General features: G+C 38.3%; 1 protein-coding gene across 8 annotated transcripts in view; it reads left to right on the top strand.

Annotated features, from left to right (window-relative positions):
* The window catches only part of EPS8 (EGFR pathway substrate 8, signaling adaptor), a 135,410-nt gene extending 111,278 nt beyond the window's left edge, over positions 1 to 24,132 (top strand). For 7 of the 8 annotated variants that reach the window (XM_065683259.1, XM_065683294.1, XM_065683249.1 and 4 more), the window contains 7 exons: positions 1,329 to 1,462; positions 5,738 to 5,849; positions 6,688 to 6,831; positions 13,152 to 13,389; positions 16,973 to 17,153; positions 17,970 to 18,099; positions 22,678 to 24,132. In XM_065683259.1, the coding sequence (XP_065539331.1) occupies positions 1,329 to 1,462; positions 5,738 to 5,849; positions 6,688 to 6,831; positions 13,152 to 13,389; positions 16,973 to 17,153; positions 17,970 to 18,099; positions 22,678 to 22,791 (1,053 nt within the window). In that variant the 3' untranslated portion in view covers positions 22,792 to 24,132. The remainder of the gene's footprint in view (positions 1 to 1,328; positions 1,463 to 5,737; positions 5,850 to 6,687; positions 6,832 to 13,151; positions 13,390 to 16,972; positions 17,154 to 17,969; positions 18,100 to 22,677) is intronic. The other variant, XM_065683311.1, reaches the window with a different exon arrangement.
* Positions 24,133 to 24,631: the final 499 nt, after the last annotated feature.

Below are 24,631 nucleotides of genomic sequence, written 5' to 3'. Positions count from 1 at the left end.
ACCTTAAGATCTAGCCACACACACAGCTTTCCCACTGGAGGGGTTTCAGGGTGAAGTCGGTTCAGCAATGAGGACTTCAAATGGCAGTTAAACAACGGGAAAGCGGTGATAGTCCAGTGAGGCTAAGGCGATGCAAATAATTTGTGTGTGAAGTAAAATGAGCTCCTGCTACCTGTGTGTCTTTTGATGTAAGGCATAAGCTAGGTGACACTTGAGATTTTTTTTTTCCTTAATTATATAATTTTAAAAGATATTTTATGCCTACGGCAATTTTGGTGTGGTTTTCTTTTCATAAGCCCTTAGACCTGTAGCCAAGTGCTTCTGGGTACCAGATCAGATACTTGGAGGTAGAAATTAGGTGAGTAACAGATAGGAGAAAACACGAAACCCAATCCAAACCAAAACCAAAAAACAAAACCGAAAACCCAAACACGCAAACCCACAGCAAAACAGGCTTAGAACTTTGTCAATTTCTGATGAATCTCAGTTGTTCCAATGTGTGCAGCTGAGTGGTGGTAGGATGAAAAGATCTAGACTGAGCAATTTCAAGATCGTAATCTCCAGAAAACAACTGCTTAGCTTGTTTTGGTTTAGGGAGTGGTGGTTAAAATAATTCTTACTTAGATGCAGAGCATCATTGCTGGATTTAAGGTGGTTCTGTTTAGGAGACTGCTTTTTAAAAAGCGTTTTCTAAAGCCTTTGATTCAGTCTTGTGTATGTGCTTGCGATAAACTGTGATAATTTTCCTTAATTAAAATCCTTAATTGTGCCAACTATCCCATTCCTTTTGCATTTCTTCTTTGACTGTAGTCATGCTCAGTGAGAGGGTGACATAAACGAGCCACTTCATATTATAATCCTGCAAGAGAGTGGCAATTTTACTTGGGAGGTTTTATTTCTTATAGAGACTTACTTTTAGCTAGCTAGAGGTTTTTGGCTTTAATTGTACATCTAGAACAAAAGCTCAAAGCAGTTTCTCAGCACAGTTTATTTTAAAGCCATTCAGCTGTTGTTTATAAGTTGTGTTGCTGTAGTGATATCTGAAAGATGACACGGACCTTGCCCAGGAGAACTCTTTTTCTAAAGAATATCCACTGCAATATTAATGCAGTGGGATGACTTAGGATAGAAATTCTTTTATTCTTATCCTTTTGATCTCCCTGTTTATGTGTTTGAAATGCAGAAGTTATTAACTTTTCATAGCAGAAGCATGAGCACCTGAGGATGCATGAATGCTGACAGGGACCCTAGGGGTGCTGGATGAAGAGAACTAGGCTGCTTAATGACACTAATGCACTTTGTGCCTTTGTTTCTGTTTTGTCTTCCAGCCTCCCAGTGTTCCTGACTATCCTCCGTCTGATGGGTATGCATTCAGTAACACAGTTTACAAACGAGGGCCTCTGCTGGACCAGGGGGCGGCTGTTGCTGCCTTTAAGCAAACTGTTAGCCGACATGTAGATAGGTAACACTGAATCAACGGCGTACGTGGTGCTGTGGATAACTGTCCCGACTTAACTGCTATTGGGGTGGTGGTGTCTGTAATTACCTCTGGTTGTGTCTGGAGCAGAGCACTGTTTCTATGAGGAAGCGATTCTGGCTAGCAATGGGTATTCTGCTTTTGCTTCTCTCCTGAGAGAGGAGAGGCTCTTTTAATATAATTTCTGTATAACTATCCTGTTCATGTATGCTGTTAAATTGATGTTTTTGTCAAAAATGATATAGTGGAATCCCAACCCAAATGAGAACACAGAATCCTCCTATTTGGGTTCAAGTTTTATTTCTGCTCGATGTCATGTTTTTAAATACACTCTTTGCTCTTTTCAGAATTGCAAAGAATGACAAGTCTGCTCTGAGATTCATCTTTGTTTAGAATGATTGTTTGATTTGCTTAGCTGCTCACTTAATGCTCCATAGTATCCTGCTTTTTATTTTCTGAGCTGGTGCATAAATACTCACTTTCAGAATAGTAACTCCTCATTTCTTTCATTCTCTTTCAAATGTTACAGAAATGTTCTGAAATGTTTGCATAGCAACCAGTATCCTTTTGCATATGCTCTTCCATCCCCTTCAGTTTAGCCTAAATTGAAATAGTTTGACAGGATCAAATGCAGTGATCCTTGGAGTCTCAGCCTTGTCTGTGAGAACTTACACCAACACAAGCTGTGGAAGGAAATCAGTAAAAACAGTGTTGGAATTGCTTCTCCATGCCAAATCCTATTCCGCATCCACTGTATGAACAGTATTTTGGCTTATGTGCCATGGAAGATGTTAAAACTAAGTTACTTTGGGTGAAATTGCTGGTTAAAACAGCATTGATATAACTCACTTGATGAAAACCTTTGCATAATTCCTTGTTTTGAGCTACGTGTTAAAAGATCCGGTAGTTAATCTGCATGCAAACAAATTCCCACATGGTGTGCAAGTTGAAGACTTGATTCTTTTCTCGAACTTCAGATTTCTCCTTCATAACAGCAACAGCAATAGTATTCATCTCTTAATCAATTTCTCAAACTTGATTAGTTTTTGAGTCCTTGTCTCAGGGCCAGTCAGCTTGAAATCTAGGTGGTCTGCACTCTAAATTCCTTTCTGTCTTACCTGTAATGAGATAAGACCTCTTTTGACCTTCTAGGGTAAGACCATGCAAATGTTGTTGCCTCCATTTCAGATTTAGAGAATGAGTCTTACTGCACTGAATTCTTGATGATATCAGTGTATCTTGCTGCAGCTGAAAGAGTCATCCAGGCCTTCTTTGTAGCGGGTAAAGAGAAATGTGTGTTTCTAAGAAGCAGTTCATGTAAGGTGAAATCAGTCTTTTGAAACATATGAAATGAGACGTGCTGTGCTGGTGCCCACTTCTCAGCGCTGATTGTAGGAAGGAGTCTAGATGGCTGGTACAGATGCAGACATCCCCAGTGTGCCCTTATCTTGCAGTCTGTTCAACACAACACAAACTTCTATTTGTTAACTGCCTCTTGATATATATAATGTGTGCCTGGTAGGAGCTCATTATTTGAGGAAAACTGTTAATATGTATTACCCCAGGTAAATTCCGTTTAAAGATAAATTTTAAAGCATCTGTGAAGAAGCCAGTAAAGGAGTGGGTTTGGGGTAGGGAGTGAGAAATTCAAACTGGCCCTTTCAGCCATCGTTTGCTGGTTCTTGTTCAAAGCGGGCATTCCTAATGAATGGTCCATAGGCAGTGACCAAGCCATCCACTACCTTCTGAGGGACAGGTAGGTTACATGTGGTTGTGTTTTAACCTCAGTCAGCAACTAACCAGGACTCCACCAGTGGGATGGGAGAGAGAATTGGAAAAGTAGAAGTGGGTTGCGGTTAAGGGCAGTTTAATGGTTTAGAAAAAGAAGCAAATAATGATAAAAGTATTAGAATAACCAAAAGAAGTGAGGCATAGTGCAATTTCTCACCACTGGCTGGCCAATCCCCAGCCAGTTCCTGAGCAGTGTCCCCTAGCCAGCTTTCCCCCCAGTTTATATATTGAGCGTGGTGTTGTATGGTATGGAATATCCCTCTGGCCAGTTGGGGTCAGCTGTGCTGCCTGTGGACCCTTCCAATTTCTTCCCCTCCAGCCTTCTCATTGGCAGGGCATGAGTAGCTGAAAAGTCCTTCACTTAGTATAAACACTACGTAGCAACGACTAAAACATCAGTGTGTTACCAACATTATTCTCTTACTAAATCCAAAACACAGCACTATACCAGCTACTAGGAAGAAAATTAGCTCTATCCCAGCCAAAACCAGTGCACTTATCCAGGGAAATTTTAATTCACCGAGATCTTCAGTGAGCTGTATTCCAACATACCAGGACTTTCAGTAAGGTGTGTTTTCGTTGGGTGACGTAATCTGTCAGGATCTTAAACTTTTAGTATGATGTTGGGTATATTGATGACTCTGATGCTGAAAGAGTACTGAACGGTTTTTCAGCAAGTTCTGTGCATTTTCAAACTAGTATGCTGTGTAGTTTGGTTTTGCAGCATCATTTGAAGAAAAGGACCCTGAAAGTCCGTGCAATCCACTAGGCTCCTGAGCAGCCTGCCTGGAGAGCAGGGGTACTGGTATTGTGTATCTCTTAGGTAGTCATAAAACACAGTGATGGAAGGATGGAGGGAAATGCTGAGAATATTTGTGCCCCGAGTAAACTATTTGGCTTATAAAGCTGTGTGTAAAGAATTATGATCTCTTCAGAAGCACACTAACATTTCCTGACTCGTGTTCTGGGGATGTTGCTGTTTGATTGCAAAAGTGGAGTCAAACTGAAATGTAAGCATTTTGTAAAAGTCTTCCTGACATATATTTGAAGGGATCAGCATAGTTAGGTTTGGGCAAAGTATGAAGACCCATTTAGTGAAATGTGTTTGGAAAGGCAGCTTAAAAGCACCTTCAGAGGTACATTAGTTACATCCCTGAGATAGTAAGAAAGGAGTTCAAAATAGGATTAGTTTTGAGTAGTGGTGGAAAAAACATGGAATTGCACACACATCTTTCAGCCTCATAACAGCTATTCTGTAGGCTGGGGTTCATCCCATGTTTTTCACTCTCTCCTTAAACACTTTAGTGTTTTGTCTTTCTTTCAAAATCATATTTCAATCTAAATACATTTCCTCCTTTATTCTGCTCTTCAAGTCAAGTGAGACAGTTCTCCACAGCCATGCAGTAGCTAGGTGACTACTGGATTACTCAGGCATGCCTGGGACCCACAGTTACACAGCACCAACAGCAGCAACTATCTGCATTTGCGATATCTGTGATTTTTGTTATATCTGTACTGTGATGTTGTGTGCAGCATTTCAAGACATTGATCGCTTCATGTTTTCATTCTCCATTTGGATTTTTTTGTTTTCAAACTTTATTAACTGGTATGGATTTAGGTTGTTGGGTGTAATTTGCAAAAAGTGAATAATGATACTGTTTCTTTAGTGCCTGTTTTGAGGGGGCTGGAGGGCTTCTCAACCTGAAGAGGTACATCACAGAAACTAGTAGCTTCTTAGCCAAAGGCATTCTCAACAGTCTTTCCTCATGGAAATGAAAAGACATAGAGTTAAACTGTGGTATACCTTGTTCTACAAAAAGACCTGTTTATAACTGCCAAGAAGTTATTTTTTGTTTCTAATTAATACTGTAACTTGACATTGTTAGAGTTGATGGTATCAATTTTTGATGGTTGAATGTGTTATTTTTTTCAATTAAGAAAATTGACCCACCATAGGTGAGCATTTTTCTGAGTTTAATTCCATTGGTGTTGATGGCAAAAATATATTCATCTATTATGGATTTGAAACACTATGATGAACATTAGAAATATAGCTTCATACAAAGCACAAGATTTCAGTTATCTACTTAGTATAGTCATTTCTTTATATGGAAGATGGTTGTTTAACCTACTGTAGGTAAACAGACTAAATATAGTGTACATGTTTATTTTAAAACAATAATACCTGCTAATCCAAGTTGCTATCATACATCTTGCAAACAGTGAGCCAGTAAAGTCTGCCAGTTCTTGAGGTCCATGTAGCTAAACAGCCTCTTTTTTTTTTTTTTCTTTTTTAGCTTTTTTTTGGCACTTAAATTGGTGTGTTATAGATAGGTAGTTTTACAGCAGCATCATGTTGCGGGGGGGGGGGAATGTTTAAATGTTTTGCAGGATGTTGGAAGAGGGTGTTTTGTCTGTGTTTGTAGTTGCTTGAATAACTCTCTGAACAAGTCTGATTTTGCTTTGCAGGAACTATGAAGCACACAGTAAAGCACAGACCAAGAAATATGCCAAATGCAAGTACGAATTTATGGCGCGAAACAACAGTGAGCTTTCTGTCATGAAAGAAGAGATTGTAGAGGTAATTTCATCTCCCCATCTCTACCCCAACCCACTTAGTGAGAAAACACAAATTTCAGGCACTAGTCAAAGCTGAGGGTACCTTTCCTGTGGACAATGTGGCTGTTCCCAATGATTCCTTCCACGTATTTGATTTATTTCCTTTAATATGGAAAGTTCAATTCATTTGTTTTGCATTGTAGATAAGATAAACAGAGATTTTGCACCAAGTTGTGAATTTTGATGCTGTAGAAATATGTTTGTGTATTTCTTCCATCTTCTTTGGTATTGCTTTTAAAAGCCTTTAAAGCCTCATTTCATAATATTTGAACAGCTGGCTATGCAAACACTATCCATATACTCACAGGACAGTGAAATACTGTCCTTTCCTGGAAGAGTTGGTACCGTGACAGCTAGAAACATTTGGAAGGGAGGGAGCAACAAAGAGAGAAAATGTTGTGTGAGAGATTGCACAGCAGGTAGTCACATTTTGGACTTCTCCTAATCATCCTGCTTCAGCTCCCTGTGTACTCAGAAGTGTGCTCTCTCCAAATTTGTGGTTTCTACAACGATGCACTTTCTCCTTGGGTTATTAGTAGTTACCCCTTTTGTCAACAGCATATAGGTTGTGGAGATGCCAGCCTCTCTGCGCAAGCAGATTTTCATTCCACTGTCTTGTCTAGCACATGCCTGAATTCACAGGATTTCATTACACACTTCTCTTCCATATCCATACAGGGGTTTCTTAGGGACATCTGTGTTGGCAGTCACAGAACCTGGCAAAGTTATGGCTTCATTTTTAAATGATGGCAGGAGAAAAGACAGAAAATATAAGTAATTGATTTACCAAATTATTTCAGATTCTGGATGACAGAAAGCAGTGGTGGAAGGTTCAGAATAAAAGTGGCAGCACAGGCTTTGTGCCAAACAACATTTTGGACCCTCTCAGAAGTCAAGAAGGTGGCCTAGGATGGTCAGAGCCTGCATATACCCGTACCATTCAGGTACTGTCTGCTCCTTGGGAGCAAAACTTTCTTTTGTAGTGTGCATGTGTACGTGTGAAGGAAGAAGAGATTCACAGCAAGGCTAAAATATATACATGTTCCACTTATATGTCAAAAGATTTGTATTTTTTGTACAGGCTGACACTGATTTCTGTATAGCATAGAGTCTAACATGAAAAAAAAAAGCTGATAGAGATACGGCAAAATGTTTTCCTTTAAGTTTTGGGGTGTTTTTCTGCTTATTTGCTTAGAGGTGATAATTTCAATCCTAATGTCTGTGTATGCATTTATTTTAATTGCAAATGTCCTTTGTGGATTCATAGCTGTTGATGCCAAAGAAGGAGTTTGAATTATTTAAGGTAGGGTCATCTTTGTTTCTCCTGGGAGAGTGAAAGCTATCTTTTCTTTTCAGTTTCTGACTTTGTGTGTCTCTATCTTAGTCTTCAATTTATCTAATTATTGTAATTTTGGAGTCTTTAAAAAAGGCATCTTTGCTTTTGAATTCACAAAGCAGGTATCTTTCAACTACTGTGCCTGTGCATTAGTAGCACATTCTTCTGACCTAGTTTTGTTTTTCTTTCTTTCCTGCTGTGGTGTGGAATTATGATTTTTTTGTTATTGTTGTTTCTTTTATATGTTGAACAGAATTAGAGTATAAAGCATATAAAAAAATAAGTAAGTCCTACGTCAGTGCAGTTGTCCACCTGAGTAAGTATACACAGGCTAAAGTTGTGAAGTGTATTTTCAGACACCATTTAAATGAACTGGAGGCTCATAAAATAAGAAATTGTATTTTCTAAGACCTATTTCTTCCCTTTTATTTCTAGTGATTTCAAAAGTTTAGGTAACCAAGTTTGGATTAGCAGAAATTCCAGGCCTGCCTCTGAATCAGACATTTTCAGTCCAAATAATACAAACCAATATTCTGTTGAAACTTCAAGTTAAATTTAATTTAATCTAGTATTCATTTCTTGTGCCTACACACTCCAGTTGATGGCTGGAAAAGGAGAAATGCCGTACTGTTACTATCCACTGTCTCTGCTGCAAAATAATCTGAATGTCGCAGTTGAAGGTGCTGCTGTGCCGGATTCTGTGTGCACAGCTATCGTGAAAGCTGCAGTTCTTTCAGTATTTCCAGTTTTGCCATGGATATGGAAAATTTCTTGAAAAACAGATCCTATGCTATTTCTGGCGCAATAATGTGGTAAACCTATCTTGAGGCTGGTGGGCTTGAATCAGATCTTTCTGAGTTTCTCCTGTGCCTAATTGTTTGCCTATAACCCATGTGCTCATTCTGAATCAGTTATGGTATTTGCCTGTCTAGATGCATGCTTCATTTCACAGAGTGCTTTTCAACTCCTGATTTGAAGATCTCACTTTCTTTTTTCCTTCAGTTGAATGTCATTTTGTGTGTTTTTGCCAAGAAATTCTAAGCAGACTGAGTACAGTTTTGAGCAGACGTTCTTACAGTGTTCTTTATGTACTGCAGGTTTCAAAGTTTGTTTGAAATAATGACATGACATGGGAAATAATAAAATAATAATTTTCACAAAGCATTCTCCACAGAATTATGACAATTAGGATGAGAGAACAACATTTAAGATAATTTCATTTCTCTGCCCTCTGGCAGGTTGCTTCCTATAGCTTTGTCATACTCAAGCGTAAGGATAAACATAGTCTCTAGCAAGACAAGTCAGTAACATTGTTCTTAACTTTATGGTGATTATTGTCATTTTAACACTTCTGAGTATGCTCATTTGTCTCTTTGTCTGTGATAGGCACATGGTTCACTTGGGATCTGTTTGCATAACCCTATTTTTTTTCACAAGTGTCCTTTGTGTTTCTTAGATGGCAGACTACCATTAAAACCTTTCTTTCCAGTCTTTTGTTTAGTAGCTCACTTAAAATGTCTCTGGTAAGTTGTTTCCCCTCAAGAGCACCATTTGTGCTCCAAGTTAGTGTTGTAGTGTCTGTTTTAGGTTCAGCTGTAACAGTTATTTTTCTCCTTCTTAGCTTATACCATGACAGTGGCATACTCATCTTTTGGCAGCTGGTAACTTTCCTGCAGATCATGAAGTGCTTGATAATGAAGAGATGCAGTTGCCAGGTGTCCATTCTACAGTGGCCAAAGAGTTGTCATAATTTTTGACCAAGAGCCAGTATCTCTTTTATCTCATTTCATATCAGATGCTCTTTAAAGTTGCCAAGACTTTTTGACGGCTTAAAAAAAAAATAAAAAATGTTTCCTGTCCAATTCAACATTGATCCAATCCCAAATTATGGGATGTCACTTATTATACAAAAATATACTGAAGAGTTGTAAAAAGGATTTGATTAATGATAGAAAGTAAAAGTCCTCAGTTTGCCCATAACAATTTATTTATTTATTTATTTAAAGAAATGGGGACTAATCCTACATAATATGAATTTGACTAAGTAAATTCTGTCTAAATTTCTTCTCTTATCGTAATATCGTTACTTTCTGGCAAGATTTTAGCAAGGTGGGTGTGCAGATCCAGCTAAAAAATACATTCTTTATACCCCACAAAGAGCTCATTAGGTGACTTGTAATAGGATTTTAACAGGCAATTGTTTGATTCTGCATAATAGCTGACCCCACCAAAGAAAACTCTGGCAGAAGGCCTTGCTTGAAATTTGCTCTTCCAGTCATGTGTGCCTAATTGTCCCTTTTGGGTAAAGACAAGTAGCTGGTTCCCTCTTCCATTTCGAAATGAGTCTCAAGCAAACATCCAAACCACAACGCTGTTGACAAAACAGGTTGAATTCTCTGCAGCCCTCTCAGTAAACTCCTGGCACTGTGCAAACAGGGATGTGGCATTAAAAAGTTTGGGAAGAGAGCTGAACAGGAAACTCTGTGTTAACTTAATGAGAGCATTTCCCAGCACTTATGCTAGTTATGGTTGTAGCCAATGCCTTTTTTAATGCAAAGTTTGTATTTACCATAGTTTGAATATCCATCTTCCCTTCTTTTGAAGCCCAAATGTATTTGAAAATACGTTGTTCCCAGTTTTTTTACAACAATCAAGAATTAGGGTTGATACTGTTAGCACTTTTACTCAAACATTATTTTGCATACATTCAAAATGGATCAAATCATACTGAAGCTTTGACAAGATGTAGCCTGTAGTATGTTCAGAAAGAGCTTTGGGACTTTGTTTTCCTTTAAACCCGAAGATTTTTCTGGCAAAAAATAAGAAAGTGCCAGCAAGCTTTTCTGATATACCCAGATTTTTAATGAGTGTGTATCATCACTGCTCTAAATAATTTAAAGGATTTGTTCCAATTTACATGAGTTGAGGACTGCAAGTTTTTTCTTAAAAGAAAAAAATAGGAAGAAGAAGGAAAAACAAAATCCAGAGTTTGTTTTTCTTTTGGCTGTCAGCAGATTAGTGAGTATGTGTCTGTCAACAGCAACCTTTACCTCATTTTCTAAGCCAGCCAGTATTTCTTAAGCTAAAATGAGTAAGTTCCTTTTTTTAATACCTGCTGTGACTTTATCCTTTTTGTTCTACAGCTGCAAGTGTTCTCTACATTCACCTTACACTCTTCAATCCATTGTCAGTTTTTTTGTCTGGGTTTTGTTTTTTATAAAATGTCTTTTCAAGTTTCTGTTTTTGAAAAGAGCTTATATGGTGTCACATATGTATGCTTTGTAGCCAACACTGTGTTCATTATTCAAAAGAAGAAAATTAGAATGACTTATGTGAGTTGCTTAGTGAGTAAGAAGAGGTAATCATTAGCCTTGATGTTCCTTTGTTTTAAATTGCAAATGTGCTTGAAATTTCATGAGTCATGTGTGATTTACTTTTTACCTATCTAACAATACTATTTGATGTGATTTACTCCATTTTCCTCACAGCAATTGCTGGGAGAGCTTTCAGAGGTAACAAAATTAGTCTTCTGATACTGAACCTCAAAAATTACTTCCTTAGACTATGTAGTTACCAAATTCTATAATGCATGCTTGTTTTGTTTGTAGCAACAGATAGAAATGATGGGATGAATGTGTGGATGTCCTCAAAAGATCTGGAGTTAAAAAAAGAAGTGTTAAAAAAAGAAATGAAATGTGATTTGAGTGTGTGATTGGCTTTTGGGCATTGTTCAAGAAAATGTGAAGTGTATTTCAATGTAGTTTCATCTATAAATTTAGAATTTGAGTGTTCCTTCCAAATTAATTTATATTTTCACTCCAGCAAGTCCTTTTGATGAGGCTGTGATTGCAGTACAACATGTTTTTGAAACTGTATCAATAGCATTCATTGAGAGCTACACGTAGTGTTTTGCTATCACTTTTTCTGGATTCATGGTAGTGGTGATGTGCAGTTGACACCTTGGTTTGTAATGAATCTTCTCTACCATAAAAAAAAAAAAAGTCTCTGCTTTTTTCTTGCATGGTGCTTAAAGTCAGGGCATAGATGAAGGTATGTTGTGGGGATAGCAGTCTAGCAATTGGAATCTGTGAACAAGATGAAAAAAAATCTGAATATTATTAGAACATTATCATATCTGTGAAATTTTAGAATTCATTAACAAGATTTTGGATATACGATAGTAGAACTATATATCATATATTACGGTATATTTACTGTATACCACCAAAGGACAGATTTCTTATATATACATTATTCTGCTTGTTGTCTTTTATGTTATGCATTTCACTTTTCCTTGCCAATGTAAAAAATATTTATTGTTGTAACATTGACATACTAGAGTATAGAAAAGTCGATCATATATTTTGGGTTTTTTTAAAAATCTCCCCACAACGCACTGTACAAAGTGGGCACAAAATAATTGAGATGAACGCCTTTGTACGCCTTTGAATAACTAAATGCCAAGAAAAAAAAAATCCAAAAGTTTAATGGAGAATGTATTGTAAGACTATATGTTTGCTTCAGTTTACGTGAAAATTTATCTAAGGGAAACAAAAGACTTTTTTTCCTAGTCTCAAGATGACTGGCATTAGAAATGGATGGGATAAGCTTTCTGCTGGTGTAACTCAGCATAGTTTAGCTGTAATGGACCCAGTTTACATTCACTACAAAATGCCTTGTCCATCAATTAGACTTATTGAACTAGAGAGTCCTGTACTAGGTCAGTTGCTGACATTTAGTGAAAGTTTGTTGTCAGGGCAATGATTTGCTGTTCAGTGTCTAACATACGGCTCCTGTAAATATTTCTCAACTTAATCTGCCGTAAACCCTCTGCCTCCAAGGAAATGGGGAAAGGTATTTCAGGAAGGAGCAATGAATCTGGGGAATGTACTCATCTATTTTCATATACCAAAGTAAGCGGACTTCTCATAACTAAGAAATGAGGCATTCCTATTGAGCAAACAAACTTTAATATTAGACTTTCAAGCCATGTTAATCCAAAACTGTAGAGAGGGACAACTGTTAAAACTGTGAGATGTAGAGTTCGAACTCTTTGAAAGAAGAATAGCATAGACACCTTATTAGCTTCTGGGCTTGTCTATCATTGGGGTTGCTTTGGAAAAATACGTCTTCCTGAAACTGGTCCCATTCTAAAAGGAAAGAAAGAGAAAATAAGTTATTCCCCCAAAATTATTCTTGAGGCACCTACTGCCTAGCTAATAGCAGCAAGCTAATGTGCACTATTTTTAGATTAATAATGTTAGAACACTGTGTAAAGTGGGGGGAAAAGAACAACAGCCCTATTCCAAGAGTTGTGGAGTTTGGGGGTTGGTTTTTTTTAATCAGATTATTGCATTGAGGTGGCATGTAGTGGTCACACAAGTAGCTTAAAAGGCGCAACTGAATGGGTAGGAGGAGCAGGAATCTTCTAAATGCTGCCTGCAATTCAAGAAAGAATGTGTTAGCCCAACCCAGTGATTTTTGTAAGTTAAACTATTAGTCAGGCTTAGGTGTGGCTGGATATGTTAATTTTTCACTATTTATTTTTACATAACATCTCTAAAATATACATTTTTACACTTATGAAGTCCAACAATTCAAAAATTTTGGAAGTTGTTAAAATGTGCCAGGGCATAGAAGCTTGGGATTTAGAAACAATTTCATTACTAGAACTCATGAAAGAGACATATTTCACATGATGGCATTGCTGTAAGTTTGGTGCCCAAGGGGAAGGAAATTGATGCCAAACATTGATGCCAGATCAACTTTTGGCAAATTGTGGAACTGTATATGGCAAGTAAGATGTCTTTGTGTAATAGATGAAGTCAGTTGGTGCAAAGCATCCCAGCAGTTTTTGCAGAAACCTGAGTTTGTCTGATGTCTTGTCCAAGTTCTATTGTTGAACCAAGTCTCTCTGCATCTTTTCAGAAACAAAGGACGGACTATATAGCAAAACAACCTGACCCAGTTCCTGCTACTCCTTCACCACCTCCAACACCTGCTCCTGTCCCCGTGGCTGTCCCCCTCCCTCCTAGCGCACCAGCACCTATACCAGTTCCCATGCCTAAAGCACCAGCAACCATCAGCCGCCAAAGCAGCACCTCTAGCGACAGTGGTGGTAGTGTTGCACGAGACACCCAGAGGCAGAAGCAAGTTCCTGTGGATCGTAAGTTTATCTAGGAAGCAAGGACAAAAATGTTTCTTCCACTCTTGTGTATTTTGCTTAATCCTTAAATTCCTTAAAACCTTGTGTTTCAGATGAATGTTTTTGAAATATTTAACCCTATGTTTAAAATACACATTTCCTATGTATGTGTGTTCTGGCTCTCACTAATCACAATGGTAGATATGGGCAAAACACTTCTGCACTTGTCCTAATTCTAAATCCTATCCTTCTACGAATGACTGGGATCTTCAGTCAGTGGTTTTCCACACTGTAAATGCCCATGCTGGTATTCTGGCTAATGTATATGTTCCACCTGAAATCACTGCCACATTACAGTTTAAATTGCATTTAAAATTACTTAGGCTGGTTTTACACTTCTGTCCATGGTCATCCATATTTCTAGGGCATTTGCACCATTCTGAAACATGTATCCAAGGCTTGCAAGAAGACTTACAAGTCTGGTTGATGCATAGGAACTATGTTGTAAGTGTTGTTGGAGACCCGTCTCATAATCAGGTCCCCTTAGCTTAGTCAAAGCAACAGTGACTGGCAGGCCATTGAGCAAACTCTCGTGTCCTTGTTGTGGCTACATACTCTGTAGTCCTTTAGGTGGAAAAGCATGACAGCCTGTGTACAGCAGTGTGTGGCAGTCATGAAAAGTTCTGATTGAGGCTGCCTTGTAAGTATAAAGCCTGCGTGATGCTGAGGCTCCTACTGTATATTGACTGAAAAGCAAGTTAGGGGAACTATTTAGTCAGTAATTTCTGTACTAACTGCACTTCAAGCAATGTGATTGCTCAGCTTAAAAATAACTGGAACTCATAGGCAGGCATTTCCTATAGCTTTTAAATTAATAGCTGTTAAATAAGCTTCTTGAAGTTCAAGGGTTAACAGCTTTTCCCATCCTCTGCCTCCTGCCTTATCGGAAAATTCTGTACCCACCTGAGGTAAAAAACTGGCACCATGCAAAATTCTTTCTGCAGAAAGGGGTTCTTTTCACCCCTGTCCCAAGTGAATGGGAAGCATGCCTGCTTGGATAGCCACACTCTACCGGTGGAGCATGCTTTTAACATTGCCTTTTGGTAGACTAGTTCTTACCTAGGTTCTGAACCTGGGAAAGCTCTGGGACCTTTTTAATCCTTTCACCTAACAGACTGGCTGGCTGGAAATTATAAATGGAAGGCAGCCTGGCAGGAGGAACAGGCTTCACTCCTGCTTCCCAAGGAAACAGTATGGCTAGCTTCTGGCTTTGTCCTGTTTTTGGCAGTTCGTTACTTAACTTTTGGGTTTCTGGTTTTATTTATAAAACAGGGAGAAAATTAGGTGTTTCTCTCTCTCACACACACACACACACACACACACGCACACGCACATGATCATTTTATTTCCATGTAGGAAGGACTTTGCATGCTGTAGCAGGTGTTCCCTTGTGTCTGTGATGGCCTTCTCTATCCATTAGCAACACAAAATGTGAAGACCACCCCGTCTTCAGGTACAGGGTGTGAGGCTTGAAGGGTTGCTGTAGCCTAAGTGGTTACAAGACATCTCTTGCCCTCTCAGCCTCTGCCGAGGCCCTGGGCCATGCATGAGAGCTCCTGTGCCGTGCTGGGAACTGTTGCTCAAACACAGTTAATGGGCTTTAGTTACCTCACAGTCCTCAAAAAATAGCTGCCTCTGCAATGCTAATGTCCAGTCCTGACCGTACACCAAGTACCTACCTGAACCCTGCAGAGAACATGCAGTGTAGTACCTTCACACTGAGGATATCTTGTTTATTCATGATAATGCATCTAACAACGGTAAAAATCTGTTATCTAACAGCTAAATATTTATCTTTTGATACAGTCTTAGTCTAAATAAAACATAAGTCTTTCAAAATCTGTGTAAATAGAAGGAAGATAGCAATTTTCTTGTTCTCTTCCTGTTTTGGAAAAGAAACTGGTTCAAGCTTTGATAACATTGCCTGAAGGTTTTACTTCATATCCCATCTCAGACCTTCACATATCACTGAGCACATGTCATTTTGTCTTCTGTTTCACACTCTGGAGGGGAAATAACCCAACACAATAGGGCCTGAATGCCTCAAATATTTTACTAGACATAATTTTTCTGCTTTCAACCTGGGGCTATTTTGTAAAAGAAAGAAGCAGATGGCTAAACTAAATTTTTGTTTCGTTTTGTTTTGGGTTTTTTGTTGTGGGTTGTTTTCTTGTGGGTTTTTTTTTTTTTTTTTGCGATTAAAAAAATATCCTAAAAGCCTATGTAAAGCTTGGTTTTGTTTGTCTAACTGGCTAGAGATGTTGGTCCTTGCAGAGGTTTTAAGAGAATTGAAAAAGAGAGAGCGAAACACTTTTGCTATCTTAGAGTTTTTTCATATCAAAGTTATGGTAATTTTCCTCTGTTGCCATGTGTGTAATGGGAGAAAAGGAATAGCTTTTGAAATCTGAGTACATCAGAGAAGATGCTGTAGTCACTGTGTGTGTATTAAAGTGAAAGGATTGAATAAAGACGACTAAAAATATCTTGCTAAGAAAATCCTGAGAATTTTTGAGATCATTTAAAGTTGTGTGTCAAAGGATTTTTATAGCTATTCCACAGCTACTGCATGGAGAGTTTAACTGTGCCAAATCAGTATCTTCTCTGTGCCCAGAAGATATTTACACCCTTTTGGATTCTACCTGTTTTTGTGAAATTATCCGTAGAAGCTTTTATATGCATGTTAAAAAATTTCACTGTTGTTATAATTGATTTTGTTGAAATGCATGAAAGCATCTCTGTTGCCTGCTAATGACAAGCAACTGAACTAAGTACTTCAGACAAATGGGTTCTGTAAGATAGCGAGTTTGTGCAGTTTTGTTTAATAAAGAAGAAAACCCACAAAGCTTTTGCCCAATTCCTGTGTACTCTGGTGAGAGCAACAATTCTTTTTCTTCTCTTTTTTCTATTTTTTTTTTGTCTTTTTTAACATTAAGTGTGACATTGTTTCAGCTGACCAGTCACTCCAGGCTTGGAGTGCATTCAGATTTCTTAAAACCTCCTCAGAAATTTGATAGCTAAAATAGCTTATTAGACGTAAGGTGATACGTGTCACCAGCAGGAAATATTTTCTTTTCTACATTGATTTGCACTAAAAATGCACTAGAAATTATGTTTGTGGAAAGTGCTGCTTATCCACAGTGTAAGTCATCTCATATTCTTTCTTATCTTTTTTGTTTCCATTTTTATAACACAATAATTCTATTTGAAGAATCGCGGACTATGGCAATTAAGTAACCCTCGGTGCCCATTTTCTTGCACAGCTTGGGTGCTGTCAGACTGATCTATGCCTCTGTGACATCAAGTTCATCTCCTTTTTCTAGGGTCTCAGTTGAATTTTGAGGTTTAGGGTTTTTTTGCTTTTCTTTTGTTTTGCAAAGAGAGGAGTGAGAATATTGAAATCTTCTCTATGGAAAAAGGAGAATGATAATTTAGTGAGATCTAGTGAATGAATCTTTAAAGAAAGTTTTAATGTGCAAGTACAAGAAATGACCTGTCTTTGAAGCAACCTTGAGAATAAGTCCTATGAGCATATTTCTCTCTCTAGGCAGGAAATCACAGATGGAAGAAGTGCAGGATGAACTTGTTCACCGGCTCACCATTGGCCGGAGTGCTGCCCAGAGGAAGTTCCATGTGCCACGACCAAACATTCCTGTAGTTAACATCACATATGACTCTTCGCCTGAGGATGTGAAAGCGTGGTTGCAGTCCAAGGGATTCAACCCTGTGTAAGTTTGAGGCAAATCGTAAGAAAGCTTCTTAAATTATTTTCTTATCAGTAATCAGGATGTGGCCTGCCCACTTTTTAAAATGAAGCATCCTTCTGAAGACATCTCAGCTGCACCCTTGGAAAAAAGTATTTCTTTTTCCATTGTGTGTATATATATATTTCTGTATATATAGAATCATAGAATCATAGAACAGTTAGGGTTGGAAAGGACCTCAAGATCATCTAGTTCCAACCCCCCTGCCATGGGCAGGGACACCTCACACTAAACCATCCCACACAAGGCTTCATCCAACCTGGCCTTGAACACTGCCAGGGATGGAGCACTCACAACCTCCCTGGGCAACCCATTCCAGTGTCTCACTACCCTAACAGGAAAGAATTTCATCCTTATATCCAATCTAAACTTCCCCTGTTTAAGTTTTAACCCGTTACCCCTTGTCCTGTCACTACAATCCCTGACGAAGAGTCCCTCCCCAGCATCCCTATAGGCCCCCTTCAGATACTGGAAGGCTGCTATTAGGTCCCCACGCAGCCTTCTCTATGCATATATATTATAGAATCTCAATATATATCAATGTGGTTATAGGTCTATAGAGATACTTTCTTTTCCTAAATATATTCTGTATCTACTAGCCTCCACCAAAAGGTACTTTTTATAACAGATACTGAATTGACTTCAAGAATCCTGTTGCATAAAGTCTTGTCTTGATTTAATATCCTTACCTGATGACGTGGGATGAAGACAATCTACTGCTCTCCCTTGATTAGTGTACTTTTGGTTTTTTTCTTGTTTGTTCCCTTGGTGTGACCACAGGACTGTCAACAGCCTTGGCGTGCTGACGGGTGCTCAGCTTTTCTCCCTCAATAAAGAGGAACTGAGGACTGTTTGCCCAGAAGGGTCCCGAGTCTACAGCCAAATTACGGTACAGAAGTCTGCCTTAGAGGTATGTATAACCCGTCTTACTAACTTGATGCTGGGTTACCAATTTTGAACCTATAGAACTAAATAGCTTTTCCTGTGAGGCAGCTGTTTTTTCCTCAGTTCCCATCACATGGATAAACATTATTTGTACTTGAGTTGTTTGAATATGTTGAAACATCGTTCAGCCATCAGAACATTAGGTGGGATCTCTTCCCACCTGTAAACGGGTCCACAAAGTGTTAGAAAAAGTGCATGGTAACACTTAAGACATTGTGTGCTGTAATCAGGCTGTAAGAAGACAAAATGAGCCAAAAAGAACTCTGGAGAAAACAATAGGAGGGCGTAAAATGCCCTTTTCCTTCCTTCTACCTCTGCCTGGCAATTGGACAAACAAGTAATCCTAGTACTTTTGGTGGTGATGAGTTAGTTTTGCTTTATATTTTTAGAGGAGATATGTTTTATTAGATGTGAGAAAGTGGTAGCATGAGCCCACTGTTGAATCTTAAGGCCTTTCAGGTCAGTGCTCAGGCATCTGTATCGGTGGGTTCCTCAGTGGGGGAAAAGACATTTGACTGCTAGCAGAATTACTGAGCTAAGGATTAAAGTGTTGTATTCATTGCTCTGTGGCAGTCTGCTTTTATTGTAGCAGTATTGTTCTTTAAACACCTTATGTATACAGAGTTGTGTTAGGGAGAGCGCTTGCCTGTTTTAAACCAGGAGAACTTCAGGTGCATCTACTTCTTTTTAGAAGTCTTTTTAAACTTGCTGTGGCAAGTGGAGGAGTGGGCTCAATGCTGTCTAGAGGTGAGACTGACCCAAATGAGAACCTGTATTCTTCACATCCTGTTTAAAATAAAATCTTGAGGAAGTTTAAAATGTGCTTCCATCCCCCCAAGAAGCTGGGACATCTGTCTTAATTTTTTTTAAGCTTTAACTACCAGACATACTTTCAAAGACAAGTTTATGATGATGCATATTTTACAGTTTACCTGATCAGCATGGATCAGAGAGAACTGATTTCTAACACTGTTAAAATTGCTTTATTCTCTTCCTCAAGCTCTCTTTTCCATTTAGAGGAAGGGAGAAATATTTCACTTTCATTTGTAGAAATATATGTTGCTACAGTCCAGAGCAGTCCATTATTTCTTAGTGAAGATATCTGTGTATTCAACTTTTCTGGAATGTCAGCTAACTTATTTCAGTTTTGTAAGACTTCCGTATACTAACAGGGAAGTGGCTTTGTGGTGGACGTTGGTTTGAAAAGCAGAGATGCACTGGAATGGTAGAAGTAATTTCTTTTCTACTCGGTGCTGTTATTCTGCTTGCCTTGGTTAGGTCTTATTCTGCGGGTAACTGAGCAGTCAAAACTTGTCTAATAAATGCTCTACAAGTGTTAATAAACAGGTACTGATAGTTTAACAAAGTAATTGGATTTTGTTAGTGAAACTGTAATTGAAATATTTATTTATTTCTTGGTTACTTGAGGTTCAACTGATGAGTTTCAGAATTTATGCAATTCCTGATTGCTTTAGCCTGTTATTTACTGAGTTGCCCAAAACATTAAGCTGCATCTTCCTTTCTGTCCCTACAATATTTCATGTTGCAAGGTTTAGGAAGGCTGTCGTTGTTTAAAAGAAGCTATAGGAATGAGTATTGTAGCCAAATGCCTACATGTGACCTAGCAAAGCTGAGCTGCTGTGTTCCAAACAGGGCTGTGTTCTTACTGCTGAAACTCAAAGAGCTGCCAATTACAGAAGCATTTAAGCACACACATACTTGTATCAGTGTCAGGCCCAATTTACAGTTGAATGCTTTTTACAAGCTGCTACTGGGTTATGGGTTTGACCACCATAATTGTCCTACATGATTAATCAGTGATAAATCTTCATGAAGTGCTCTGGCATCCTTTATGGTGGTGTCGTATTGCAGTAAATGACCTGGGTGTTAAGTACAAATAGCAATAATAGCCAGAGACAGAGCAAACCCACATAATCTCTAGTATTACAGAACTCCATGCCTCATCCTTATTTATTATTTCTACTTGGGATCTTCTACAAGTGTTTCTGGATTCATGCCATTTCTGCAAGCCGGTGAAAAGCCTGCCTCTCAGATTTGGGGCTGCATTCCCAAATATGGACAGCCAGATCTTTATGCATCTGTAATTTTCTTTCTAGTATTCTTCTACCTCAGGCAGATGAAGTCAGTATTTTGCAATGGAATTCAAATTATTGTTGGAACTTAGTAATTGTACCCTTACAAGGAAAAAAAAATAAGTAGCAAAAAAAAAAAAGTTTTTACCTTTTTTTCATGATATTTCCATTTAGCCCTGAATCACACCAGTTTGAAACATAAAAGGAAGCAAGACTTCTTACAAATTTTTGTGGCCCCTGTATAAACATGACCAAGTAACAAACTGCGAGTGCAAGGAAGGTGTTTGGGGCTTAATAGCTTTCTTGGGCCTAGCCAAGCAAAAGTGGAAGGATAACTCTGCATGAGACTAGTGTGTCAACTTGACAGAGAGCTGGACATAGCCAGGGCCAAACACTTACTTTCTGTCAGAGAAAATGGTGGTGGCAAGCAGCGGTGTCTCAGGAGGAGGTGGGATGCACCACACTCTCTGTACTGATCAAAGTATCCCTCTTGGACCTGTTTTCTGGGGCTGCTCCATAAAGTTGGAGTTCAGCTTGTATGCCAAAGACAATGCATTACAGCAGCTTGGCTGGTCATATATATGGATTTACTTTTTCATTGCAAAGTGAAAATACCAACAGTGTCCATAATTGTGGGGTTTTATGTGTCCATTTCCTTAACTTCTGTTGAGCATTTCAACCTCTGGTGTTAGAAAGTGCTACAGAAGATAAGCATAGAGACACAGTATCCTGAACATCACTTTTGTCATCTCCAGAAGGTAGCACTTCAGGTCTACATTCTCATTGTCTTCCTACTCCATCAGTAGGAAGCATGGGCACACATCACTTTAGAACTGGTAATGGTTTCTGCCTAATAGTATCAACTTGCCTGGAAGAATAGCTTTTTATCTTTGACACCTTGGTAAAGGAACAACCCAGACACAAGTGGGGTTGAATAATGGAGTCAAGATCTGGTTAGAGGCTAAGCGGGATAAATCACTAAGGCCAAGGTCTGTCAGTCTGTTCCAAAAATCGTATTGCTAAAAACAACCCTAGGCTATTTAGTGATGCTGTACTCCAACTCTAAGTAGGATGCTCCTGTCGTGCTGTGCCACATGATACATTGCAGCTGGGTCAGTTGAGCAGTGTTTCAGGCTCATCAGTCATGTTGTTATTGATGTTATCAGGAAGGTAAACTGTTTCAGCCCAGCCACTCAGTCCTTTTTAGAAAAATATTTCTACATGGCATCTGATAAAGCACGCTGTTGGGTATGCATGACTTCAGTAATGAGTGACTGCTGCACTTGCTCTGTGTCTGAAACCAAGTGGCCAAGGACAAGATGAATTAAGACAAATAAAACTGCTCACTCACCTTCAGAGAGTAAATTATAAGACCCCTGCTTTGCCCTTCCACTCTGGGAGAAGAGAGCAATGGTAATTTGCCTAGGAGAAGCATTGTAGCCTCCTTCCCTGTGGACACCTAACCTGTCTGCCAGGTAGTGGCATCAGATAATGCATTGTAATGGATATAATGGGATAAATCTAAATTAAATTTTATGTAATGGGATAAATTTTCAGAGTTCAGATCAGTTGAAGGACTTAACAATCCCGCTTCCTTATTCAGAGGCTATTTTGGAAGCTAGTGTTGAGTTTTGGAAGGTCATGTCATAGCCAAATAACACACTAGCAGATACAGGTCTTGCTTTGTAATCCTTTAGTTTTATTCAAAGTCATGCACACTTTGGCAAGTTCTGCTCTAGTGGATATGTACCCTGGCCTTGCTAATAACTTCATTTACATTGTCAAAGCAATATGTCTGCAGCTTGGTCCACAGACATGTTTTTCGCCTGAAAAGGTGAAATAAAGCCTTGTCCTCACAGTACTTCACTGTTGCTAATATAGTAATATGATTCAATACTTATTATTGTACTCTAAATTTGAAACCTATGTCTCTAAACGGCAAATGAATAACGGAGTATTGTGTCATGTGAGATACAAGGATCGGATCCTTGCTTAGGCTTTGGCTATGCAAATCCATGTGCATGCATTAACTTTGTGTTTACATCTAAACCCCCCAAGGGTTTATAAGCTGTATTTGCCAAATATGATTAACCTGATTGTTAAGTACTCGGGGGTGGAATCCTAAAAACTTTGTGAGTTTTAACCCTGCTTTTACTGAAGCCATATTTCACCTGATAAATAGCCAAAGCTTCCAGGGGCTTGCATGGGAATTAAAGATGCTCAGCAGTGCTGGAAGGAAAGATGACGCTTTTAATAGGGTTTTTTTTTCAGGTCCATATTTAAGGACAGTGTAAATACTTTCCTATTCCAAGGGTTATTTAATCAGATTCTTGGCACATTTTCAGTTTTGGGGCTGCAAGGTGAGTTAAATTGTTCAAATGGCAGAATGTTGGCAGAGGAACTTCATCACATGTCAAAACCACAAATAAACTCTTTTTATTTGTTTCTAGGCTAACAGTGGTAGTTCAGAACTGCAAGAAATTATGCGAAGACGGCAAGAAAAAATCAGTGCAGCTGCCACAGATTCAGGTGTGGAGTCCTTTGATGAAGGAAGCAGCCACTAAATGTGTTTTTTTCCATAATTCCGTTGTCCATAGCGTTATATCATCCAGCTTTGCTTTAGGAAGCAGTGAAAGGGAGTGTCTTACTATATTGTAAACATAACTAGCCACCATAAAGAAAACTTACAGTAGTATCCACAGAATTCTCTGCTGCTGGCTTCTCATTGTTAAAAATGAGCAGGTGAGAAATTCAGTGGAGGTTCCTGACAGGTGAAAATATTGGCATGACTCATTCACAACCAAAAATGAGTTGTGGCTTGATGAAATTATATGGCAGATAAACTGGAAGGTCTTTGTGATTCATGTGAGAGAAGCTGAGCTAGCAACTAAAAAGCATTTTAATCCTTCTGTAATAATAAGATTCTCAATTCCATCTCTTGCTGTAAGGTGCAATTCTGTCTTTTTGGCTCAGTCTTTCTTGTCATGCATTCGGCTGCAGGATGTTTATTTAAGCCATCGATGCCAGTAATCAAAGAGGAAATGTTTAGAGAATGAACAGCAGCCCAGCATAGACTGAATCTTTCTTGAATCACTCCCAAGATGTTTTATTACTAATGATGCTGTTTATAGCAAAATAATACTGTGTACCATGATTTTATCAGTACTTCACCTGTGATGAACTATAATATTACACATGAAGGAATAACTAGAAAATAGTAACTCAAGTCAGCTCAAAGAGGTGGTGATCAGATCTGCTGTAGGTAGCCATGAAACAATTCACAATATTTTTTTTTAATATTTTGCTATTTTTTTAATAACACATTTTTTTTGTCTGTAACTTAACCCATCAGAAGAGCAGTGTACAATCTAGACTTCTCTGTGTGTTGATCCCAGACATCATGTTTTCCTTATGTGAAAAAGCTATTGTTCCCTTTATAAATGTAATCTTTTGGCAAAGTGGATTCCTGGAGGCAAAAGGGGAAAGAAAGAAAACATTCCTTCCAGCAAATATTATTTTTTGAAGATCCAATGATTTTTGTCACAAAATACTCTGTTATTTCACATGGTCATGTGATTTTATATATAATATATGTATAATATATAATATATAATATCACTTAATTTAGACAAATTTAATCATCTAGTTTGATTAAGTTTCATAGTGCCTTTTTCACATGAATCAGCTTAAAGTCTGCAATAAATAGTATTTCTTGTCTGTTAAATAGTTGTATCTTTGTGGCTACAAAGATGGTATTGAAATAAGAAAGTGTTCTTGATTTTTGCCATTAGTTTGCTCTTCCTCTGTGTACAAGGGAAAGAAGAATCCTATTCATTTTTCATAAAAGAAAAATTAAAAACTTAATAAAGGTGTTTAGTGCCATTTATTGTAAATGTCCCTACAAATGCTACTTCTGAGTGTTGGTTATGTGTCTGTGTATTTTTACATTTAATATATATTATTTATGTCTGTGAAAAATGTGTAGGTTCTACACCTGTCATTTAAATGTAGTCTTATGCAGAAATGGGTCTAGAAGTGAAAAATCCCAAATTGAAGACTCCAACTTCCATAGCAACCCCTAAGAAATGGAATCTTGTCTTACCCAGTGACAGAAATGGTGATTTTCAGTTCCTTTCTCCCTATAGGAAACATTTGAACCAGCACACCTGAATAATTGCATCCATTCATCCTATATACGTAACTCTGGGCGGAAGATTGTCTCAGTGCCTGTCCTATAGTTACAGATCAAACCCAGACTTTCAAAGGCTTGATGTATTCTCTGATTCACATGTAAAACTTCCTATTCCCTACCCTCTCTAGTTAGCATCCATACCTCACCTGAAGAGTGTTCTGTTTACAGCAGTCCTCTACATTGGAAGGTCAATGATTAAGAAAATGAAGATC

Source organism: Lathamus discolor, chromosome 1, assembly GCF_037157495.1.
Source record: "Lathamus discolor isolate bLatDis1 chromosome 1, bLatDis1.hap1, whole genome shotgun sequence".
Classification (NCBI taxonomy): Eukaryota; Metazoa; Chordata; class Aves; order Psittaciformes; family Psittacidae; genus Lathamus; species Lathamus discolor.
This window is presented reverse-complemented; position numbering and strand designations above follow the sequence as displayed.